The 9,806-nt window shown below is 54.8% G+C and overlaps 1 protein-coding gene across 1 annotated transcript; it reads left to right on the forward strand.

Annotated features, from left to right (window-relative positions):
• Positions 1–761: 761 nt before the first annotated feature.
• MMP11 (matrix metallopeptidase 11 (stromelysin 3)) lies at positions 762–9,488 on the forward strand (the record flags this gene model as incomplete). The annotated part of the gene is made up of 7 exons (XM_010072867.1): positions 762–1,012; positions 2,190–2,333; positions 3,368–3,501; positions 6,357–6,604; positions 6,919–7,123; positions 8,423–8,680; positions 9,355–9,488. Coding segments are annotated over 7 exons (1,374 nt in total), but the record flags the coding sequence as incomplete, so codon positions are not given.
• Positions 9,489–9,806: the final 318 nt, after the last annotated feature.

A 9,806-nucleotide genomic window follows, 5' to 3' on the forward strand; every position in this document is an offset into this window, starting at 1 on the left:
AGTCAGCTAATTAGCATGAATGAATGTTGCCAAGATGAACCGTGCTTTTCCCACTAAGTGTGGGAGAGAGCCCGGTGACCTTATGCCCCATAAGGGGGCATGGTCCTGTCCCTCCCTCTGCAGAATCGGTGACCTCAGGCAGTGACAGGGGCTGCAGGGACGGTCACTGCTGCTCTCTGCCCCAGGGGCTGGGCTAAGTCACCCTCCAGGTCCGTGTGTCCTGTTCTCCAGCTTGTGCTGTCCCCCAGCCGTGCTGACACCCTGCTGACCACGCCAGGACAGGAAGGAATACCACAGGAGTGACAACGAAGAGCACAACTGTGTGCTGGGGACTAAAGGCTTCCTCCCGTTCATATCACCTCTACCCAGGGCCAGGAGGGAACAAAGGATGTGGGGCAAAGGGGGAGAATTTACTCCCTAGCGATTTTTTTCATTCTTGAAGGGTCTGGTTCTCATCCACAGCTTGCAAAAGCATTTCCTGCCGGCCAGCTGCCAAGGAAAAGTGGAACAGAAATAGCCCGGTGCTTGGGGGGTGCCATGGCATGACACAGTGCCTCCCAGGTGTGACCCAACCTGGCAGCAGCAGAGCCCAGGGAACGCAGGATGTTTCTGGAGTGCAGTTTGTGCCCTAGTAGCAGGGGAACAGCCCCATGCAAAGGTGAACTCACCGCTGCAGGGCTGCTGGGGGGAGTCGTCCAACACTCCGCATCAGGACCTCTCTTCCCAGACACCGAAGTCATGGCTTTGCTTTTCCCTTGTAGGACGTGTCTCGAAAGCATCACACCTGGAAGGAGCAGAGTCCTTGGCTGTCTTCGTTGGTGAATGCTGTGGGGACTGGTGTGCCTGCCAAGGGCTTCCCTGCAGGCACAGATGAGCAGGCAGCACGCTGGAACCCACCCCGCTGCGGCGTACCGGCCCTCCCGGTGTCGCTGGACGGCCAGAATGGGCGGAACCGACAGAAGCGGTTTGTCCTCTCTGGCGGACGCTGGGACAAGACTGATCTCACCTACAAGTAAGAGAGGCCCGGAACAGGAGCCAGGCTGGTTTGCTTCTCCCTCCCCAAACCTCTCAGTCTGATGTTCCCTGGCGTGCAGGACACTGTGATGTGACCATAAAAGCTGGAGGGCAGCCCTAAAACTGGGTACGGCCACATGCTGAAGCACCAGCGGGGTGGTACCCAGCACCTCCGCATCCCCCCACGCACTCACTCCCACAAACACAGCTGCCCACCCACCCCTGCCCAACACGTTCTGCCCAGCAGCTGCGTCACCCTCGGTCAGTCCCGCACCAACACCCCCGTGCACACACGTTCCCTTCCCTGCATCAAACCCCGACATGTGCCGAGCCTCCGCCACCACCAGCCCCCTCCTGCTGCGCCTTTGCCCCCAAGGCCACCCCGCTGTGGGCTCACCTCACAGTTTGTTTTAAAAAGACCTTTTCCTTCAGCTGTTACTGATGTTCCCATAAACACCACTTCAGAGTTTTGCCCAAATCACCCCACACATTCCCAGTTGTGAACCTGCTCAACAGGCTGGTGGGAGGGCTGTGCTCCCTCCTCAGCTGCCCACAGGGGCATGAGTGGAGAGGTGAGACACTCGCATGGACTTTGACAGCATGTAAATCATCTTTTGTTTAATTAAGTGCAGCAGACCGTTCCCCATAGCGTTAGGAGGCTATAGGTAACAGAAAGGCTGCTTCAAACACAGCAGAGATGAACACACACCAAATCTGTTAATGGAAGGAAAGCAAGCTCCCTCTGCAGCAGACCTCCCCGTCTGCTTGTGTTGTAGGAGGGCAGCAGAGGCAGCAGCTGCTCTGAGCGAGCCCAGGTTTCCAGGGGCAAAAAATGCAGAGACTGAGGAGGAGAAAGCACATCACACCAATCCCAGGGACTTCTGTGGGGCTGGACTCACAGGGGACAGACCTAGGAGGTGCTGCAGCACTTCACTGCAGAAAACCACAGATCTGCAGAGCTCTCCAGAGCTCACCCCTGGGCCCACCAGCCAGAAGGTTTCAGCACTGATGGGATTTATCTGCTGCACGAGGGTGCTGGAGCAGTGCTTTTGTAGCCTGGGGATGTTCCAGTGTTGAGAGCGGCAGCCCTAGTGATGCTGATCCTACAGGTGGTGTCGTCTTGTCTGTGGGACAGCAGCTGATGTTCTCCTCATCCAGTGTCTGTCACCTTTCAGAATTATCAGGTTCCCGTGGCAACTTGTAAAAGCAAAAGTGAGAAGGACCATCGAGGAAGCCTTGAAAGTCTGGAGCGATGTGACCCCGCTGACATTCACCGAGGTGCAGGAGGGACGGGCTGACATTGTCATCGATTTCACGAGGTGAGCACGGCGGGCAGCAACACCCGCCTCCTGGACGGAGCAGCAGCCTCACAGGCAAGACCCCCAGCCTCTGACCAGAGCAGAGAGCTGCCAGCACACAACTTCGGCACTTAAGTGAAGGCTCGTATTTCTGCTTTCAGACACTAGGATTTTTTTTTTTTGGTTGGTTTTTCTTGTCAGTTGTGGGCTGCTCGGTGTAAGTGCAGCTGTTCCATGCTGGCTGTGCACAGCACCGTTACTGATCATTCATTAATTTTCCTGGCACATTTACATTTCTCTGCCCACAGGCTGTTTTCTTAAGCGTTTGTTTTGACTTTCCATCTTCAGGTCCTCCATCCTGTCCCTTGACTGAACGACGTAACTGTCTGCCCAAAGACAAATATAGTTTCTTGGTTAAATGAATCTTGGCTCCCAGCCTGAAATTCACTTTTGGCAAAATACGCACGGGGCCAAAGACTTCCCTCTGCTGCATGTTTGCACAAAACTAATAAAGGCAGTGGAGACCATCCAAGCAGTGATGCGATTTACATGCCGTGTATTTGCCTGTACCTCCCTCAGCTCCCTGCAGCAGCTACATCTCTCATGGGTTTCCTTCACTGTCAAGAGTGGGCTTGGCTGGGGTGAGGACCTGAGGGTTTGGCTGGGTTCGCTGCCGGCTGCTGCTCTGCATCCCCCCACTGCTCAGCTGTGCCAACTTCATCTTGGCTCAAGCAGTCACCTCCTAATTCTTGAGGCTGCATGGTCAGCTTTGGGCTGGGAGCTGAGCAGGGGGAGGAGAGAAACATCCCTGAGAAAACACATGAACTCCCCAGGGCTTGGTGTGACCGAGCTCTGCTTCCTCAGTGCCCCAGTGCAGAACCCAGTTTGCAGCAATCCAAAGGGCTCAGGACAGTCAATCTGGACTGGTGGGGTGAACTTGGGATGGGAGGGAGAGCTGCTGTCCCCTCGCAGCAGCTCCCCACCTTTGGCCATATGATGCTGTTCACAGGTGGTACCCAGCTGTTTGTCTGAGGAGCCGTGTGTCTCCCCTCCAGGTACTGGCACGGAGATAACTTGCCTTTCGACGGGCCCGGGGGGATCCTGGCACATGCGTTCTTCCCCAAGACACACCGGGAGGGAGATGTCCATTTTGACTATGACGAAACCTGGACGATTGGGAACAACCTGGGTACGGTAGGGTTTCAGGGGAGCTGTGGACATTCCAGGGTGCTTGTCAGGGCACTCGGAAATGATTCAGTTGTGGTGTGAACAGGGACCCTCTAAAACTGAGAGGCAGCAGTCATTTTTGTGATGTGCATTGTCACCTTGTACCACTTATAAACTTACTAGTAGTCTTCAGGTCTTTTCTTGTCACCCTTCAGCCACAGCAAAGCCTGTGCCCAGCACCAGGAGCCTGGTTCCCAGTGGGTTCCCCCTGCGCGGGGGGAGGAAGAGGGACACAGCCGAGAGACGGCTCCTCTGCCCAGCCGTGCACTCGGCCACTCGGGAATTGCACCCAGCATTGGCAGGAGCCACTGCAAATACAGCAGGGAAGGGATGAAGGAAAACCGAGGCTCAAGACCAACTGATACAGTTGTGTTCCAAAGGATTGCCTCAGCCCCAGTCCCGGCACGCTCTGTTCACCGCCTGCCCGCAAAGTATTTTCTCTTTGAGCAAGTCCATAAAGGGAAACCACCTAGGCTCCAGCTCTGCCCCTGTGGCCTGGGAATGCTCAGACCAAAAAAAACACCACATCGAATCAAGACTCTTTTTTTACTTTTTTTTTTTTTTTTTTTTTTTTTCTAATAATAGATGCAAGCTGGTAGTGCTCTGCTTGGGCACTCAGGGTCTAGTGTCACAGTATCTCATGAGATACTGCAGCACCGCCTGGGACCATCTGGATCAGTGCCCAAAGCATCAGTTTCTGCAAGACCCACGAAAATTAACCCAGGGCAGACCCTCCTCCTCTTTCCCAGCTTATCCACAGGGACAAAGACGCAATTGCAAAGCTTGAGTTAAACCCCTGCCTCTCTGGGTTTCCCAAACATTTGCCCACATTGATGTTCAGGGCTCAGACGGGCTCCCCTAAATCCCCTTTATTGCCAGTTGTGTGCCAGCTTGAGTCTCTGCGTGGGGCACAGGACCGCCATGTCTCCGACCCTGTTCATGCTGACCTGAGACAAGAACCACAGAGCACCAGATCCTTCTGCAGAAGTGTTTCTGCTCCTTCGGGAAGGGTGGCCTGTGCTGGTTTTCACCCTCTGTTGGGGCTGCCCATGTTGTTGAAGAATTTCCTACATTCTCCCACAAAGACAGAGTTGGAGGCAAACCAGAAACTAAAAATGGATGCCAGTTCCCATCAGAATCCAGCCCTACTCCATGGCCTTTTCCCCCCCCGCCCATCTTCCATAAATAAATGTTGTGAAAGCTCTTTGCAGCTAATTGCCATTTAATATGCTGAAAAGAGCTTTACGATATAAACATGGATAAATCCTTGTCTCAGCTCTCAGTGAGACGGGGAAATCCTTAGCCTCATTTCACAGAGGGGAGAGCAGAAGTAGGAGGAAGGCTAAGGTGTGCCCCGGGGTCACCCCCGAGCTGTGCAGGAAGGGGGACTCCACGTGGAGGACCTCCTGCGAGGGACACGGTGACACTCCCCAGCGCAGCTCCTTCAGGCGTGCTGTTGTTCACCTCCCCCGGAGAATCTGACAAGAGCACAGCCGATCTGCCAACACTGGAAAGCATCGGGCAAGGAGCCTGCCAAACTAAACACAAGTGTCTGAAAGTTTGTAATAAATCACTGACAGAGAAATCCCACTTTCTCAGCTGACCTAGATGTGTCGATTTAATTGGATCAGTGCTGTGCAAATTCATCACTTCAACGTAAAGCTGACTAGCGGAGGAAGACAGGGGCTCGCCTTCCCCTCCACCCTTCCCAGGTGTTCCTCCCAGCTGCATCCCCCTGTCCCGTCCCATCCTGGTGCTGAGAAGTGACCTGTTCCCCGGAGCCAGCAGGGAAATCCTGCTTGGAGCAGCGATGCTGGCTGACTCACAGCCCTGCCTTTCTCATCGCTTGGGCTGCAGCTCGGAGGATTTCTGGCTGAAGGCAAGGGAATGAATACGCTGAGACTTGTCAACAAACATCCCCACTCACAAGCTTTGCTGCTTCTGCCTCTCTTCCAGCTCGCCCTGAAATTTATCAACTTCAAAATGGATCTATTGGGACTACATAACACCTGCCAAATGACACATTTTTGCATACTGAAATCTGCTTTGCCCCCTCTCTCCTTTTCTAGATGCTCCAAGGTCATGTATTCCTAAAACATCATCTCCCATAAATCTACTTGAGTCTGGTAAAAAAGGCTTAGGTCTTGACATTGGATAATTTTTTATGGATTTATTTCTAAATGTCACCTTCTTGCTACACACACAATCAATAAATGAGCTCCCTCTGCTGTCTGTGTGACAACAGCCATTAGTATTCCCTCGCTGATGCTGGTATCTACCGCAGTGGACATGATGTAAATGGGACCGGACACGCCACAGCTGTAGCCAACAACTGCTCAAGGCTGGGGGGACAGAACCCAACCTTACCACCTGCCACCTACCTTTATGGGCCGGCCTTCCTTCTCCGTGCAAATTTCTCTTTTCTAAAAGTGTGTGAAAACCCTTTTCTGCCTGGTAGCCGATGAGGCGCAGGAGCCCCTGCCGACGGAATTACAAATTACCAGCGTGCCCAGGTTAATACCTGAGTGTATGAACTCACTCCTGGTGCTCCTGAACCAGGGGATCCCCTAATTATGCCCTTTGACTCCTTAAAAAAACCACACAAACACGGTGTATAGCTGGGAACAACAACCTGCAAGCGCCATAGGGGAGGCAGATTCCTTGTGTCTCATGTTGGGCTCCTACAACATTCCTCAGTGTGTTGGCAGTGGCTGATAACTGGTGGAAGCGAGCCGGGGAGGCAGGCGTCCTCTCTGCCGGCATGGCTTGCCCGTCGCAGGCAAGCAGGTAAAAACATCTCTGGTTTTCCCTCTGCAGGCACTGACCTCCTCCAAGTGGCCGCTCACGAGTTTGGCCACGTCCTGGGCCTGCAGCACACGGCTGTCTCCAAGTCGCTGATGTCTCCATTCTACATCTTCCGCTACCCGCTCAGCCTGAGCGAGGATGACAAGCAAGGTATCCAGTACCTCTATGGGAAACCCAAACTGGATCCCGACCCAACCCCGACAGAGCCAGCAGAGCTGCCCCAGCCAGACCTCGAAACAAATGAGATCACCAACGTGGAGGTGAGTGACCAGCCTGTCCCTGTCCTCCCAGCTGTGGGGACCGTCCTTGCCGTGGGGCCAGCAGCAGGCTCACACAGGGTGTGGTGTCCATGTCACCCATCCACGCTGCCGTGCCCAGGTCCGGACCCCTGGCTGCAGCACCAGGCAGCCCGGGATGTGCGGGGAGGGGAGCTCTGGGCAGCACGTGCCCAAGCCAAGCTGGCTGAAGGCGGAACAGCTGGACACAGGGACCTCCCGGCCACTGAACCCAGCCTGGGTGAGGGGGCTCCCGCGTATCTCAGCACTGACCAGCCGTGCTTTGGCAGGCTGTGCAGCCCGACGCCTGCGACACAGCTTTCGACGCCGCGTCCACCATTCGAGGGGAGCTGTTCTTCTTCAAGTCTCGCTACGTGTGGCGGCTCCGGGCTGGAAAGCTGCAGGACGGCTACCCAGCTCTGGCCTCCCGCCACTGGCAGGGGATCCCCAGCTCTGTCGATGCCACCTTCGAGGACCCTCTGGGCAATATCTGGTTTTTCCAAGGTAAGAGCTGGACTGGGATCAGACGGCTCAGAAATGCATTTTCTCTACTGAGGGGTATTCAGGACCCAACAAGTTCCTGGGAGGAAGAACCTTCTGGGCATCCTCAGCAATCCAGTGATCCTTGTTATTTGTTTCCTTCTCTGTTTAAACTTTTTAGCAGATATTGAGGGTGGAAAAGGGAAGGAGGGGTCACTTTTAGAGACAGACACAATATCCCATCCTCCTCCTCTAGAACACAAACATTTGAGTCTCTGCCCTGGCAATGCTGCTGGCAGAGAAGGACAAAGGAAACCCATTGCTCCATGCCCTCAGCTGTCCTGGAAAGCGCTGTGCCAGAAGAGAGCCCCAGACGCTTTCACAGATTGTGAAACCCCTGAGCCTGTGTCCCCAGGGATGCCTGCTCAGGGGATAGACAGCATCTTCTCTGCCCCTCAGAGGCCTGGATGCAGAGCTTCTGTAGCACCCCCAGGCTGAACAAGCCTACAGGGAGCCCGTGCGCAGAGCCAGGCAACCTCCAGCCACGACAGGGACTAAAAACCCATCACCCCCGGCAGGGGAAACCTCCTCCTGGCCATCTCTGGAGCTGAAGACCAGCAACAACGCCCATTTCAGCTCCACTGTTTTCTTTAATGCTCTCTCCCAGGGTAAATTGAATATCGGGGATGCAGAATGACATAGGTAGGCAGCTGCCCTGGGCGTGCACGCCCCGTCTGCGCACTGTCAGACTGAGCACCGGCAGGCACACCACGCGGCTCTGTGGGCAGCCATCCTGCACAAACACAGCACTTAGCACCTGACCTGCACGCAGGGACTTACAGTGCTAAAATTGGCAGGCTCCTACCACGCATTAAAAGGAGATAAGGGGAAAGTATTACATGCCGCAGGCTAATTGCAGAGATTCCCGTTTTAATCTAATCTAGAAAAACACTTTCAGTCTCTATTTCAGCTTGGCAACTTCATCCTGGTTTCTGCAGCTTGCTCCTTCACAGCCACATGCCCCTTTTATGCCTGTGCATGCCCACGTACATTCTCCTCCAAGCGCCTAGCTTGCAGGATAGACGCTGGTCCCTCCAGCCAAGTCTTTTACATTCCCCAAACAGAGAAAAGACAGCTGCTAAAACGGTCCTTCTTGTCCCACCACTGACACCCTCCAGGCTGGAGTGTCCATGGCACCGGTGGGGTTTTTGCCCCTTGCACAGCTTTCCCTGGGAGCTCTGCCAAGGCACCAGCTCCCGTTTCGAGCTATCAGACACCAGAGAGCTTCTGAACCCTTGTCTGCCTTCTCTGTCTCCTCGCCAGATTCTCAGTACTGGATTTACGATGGTGAGAGACGGGTATCTGGTCCCACGCCAATCGTGGAGCTGGGCCTCCCTGCATCCCCCGTGCAGGCGGCTCTGGTGTGGGGGGCCGAGAAGAACAAGATCTACATCTTCAGTGGGGGCAACTACTGGCGCTTCAACCCTCACACCCGACACGTGGACAACATATACCCCCGGACCATGGCTGATTGGCGCGGTGTCCCCCAGGAGATCGACGCGGCTTTTCAGGATGAGTTTGGTCAGTGCCGGCAGGGACGTGGCCTGCTCTGGGGTGGGCGCTCAGGCTGACACCACTGTCCAGCTGGGGAAACTAGGCAGATTTAGACATTTGGTAGTAATGGACACTTCCCAGCTGTAGCATCCTAGGCAGCTGTCCTGGATGAATGGCTGCTTTTAGTACTCCCAGACGTGCCCCATGCTAAAGACAGCACAGCAGTGCCCCAGAAACACTGGGGACAGCCCGGGTGCTGGGGACAACACGCGCAGTGACTGCCTCTTTCCTTCCAAGGGGTGCAGTGGAATGGCTCCCCACTGCCTCAGAGCCTAAACCTCAGGGCAGCTTCCTTGTGGTAACAGACACTCTGCAGCAGGTCTTCACACGCTCGCTGTCATAGGTCCTAGACATCCTCTGCCCTCTCAGGGCCATCACTACATGGGTACAACATATTTAAAACCACCAGGGGTTTTAAAATCCATGCTGTTGGCGCTCCCGTCAAAACTAAAACAGTGTGAAAGCACAGCGTAAGCCACAAGCCTGGGTTAAAGTGAAACGAATCTAGCAGCATCTCCTGCCTCTTCCAGGCTCTCTTTTGGCCCTGCACGTTCAGCAGTGCGTTAGCCAGACAAATGCTAGGGAAGAGCTCACGGCTGTGTGAACCCCGTCTCTCCTAACCCTTCCTCTCTCACCTACAGGTTTTGCCTATTTCCTGAGAGGCCGAGATTACTGGAAGTTCGATCCAGTGCAGGTGAAAGTGCTGGAGGGCTACCCACGCCAGATCAGCCAGGACTTCTTCAGCTGCACACCCTCCTCCAACTCCTTCAGATGAGGGGGTGCCAGTGTCCTCCACGCTCCCCGTCCATCCCCCGTACCTCCAGCAGCCACATGGAGGGTTCCCTCTGCCCGGCCTGGCTTCCTTCCAGGCTCAGCATCTGACACAACGTGTGTCTGTCACAAGTGACAAAGTTTGCTCCTCTCCAGTTCCAGCAGCCCCAGTTTCAGGTGCTATCAATATAAAAACATCTGTCGTGCTCTTTGTAGGCAAGAGCAGCCGCTAAACCCTTAATGTGGCCACTCTGCCAGCAATGACCCCCCAAAAGCCATCAGGCCAGCCTGGAACAGGACCCCATCCCATAGAACGGATCTG

Source organism: Pterocles gutturalis, unplaced genomic scaffold, assembly GCF_000699245.1.
Source record: "Pterocles gutturalis isolate BGI_N339 unplaced genomic scaffold, ASM69924v1 scaffold37542, whole genome shotgun sequence".
Taxonomy (NCBI): Eukaryota; Metazoa; Chordata; class Aves; order Pterocliformes; family Pteroclidae; genus Pterocles; species Pterocles gutturalis.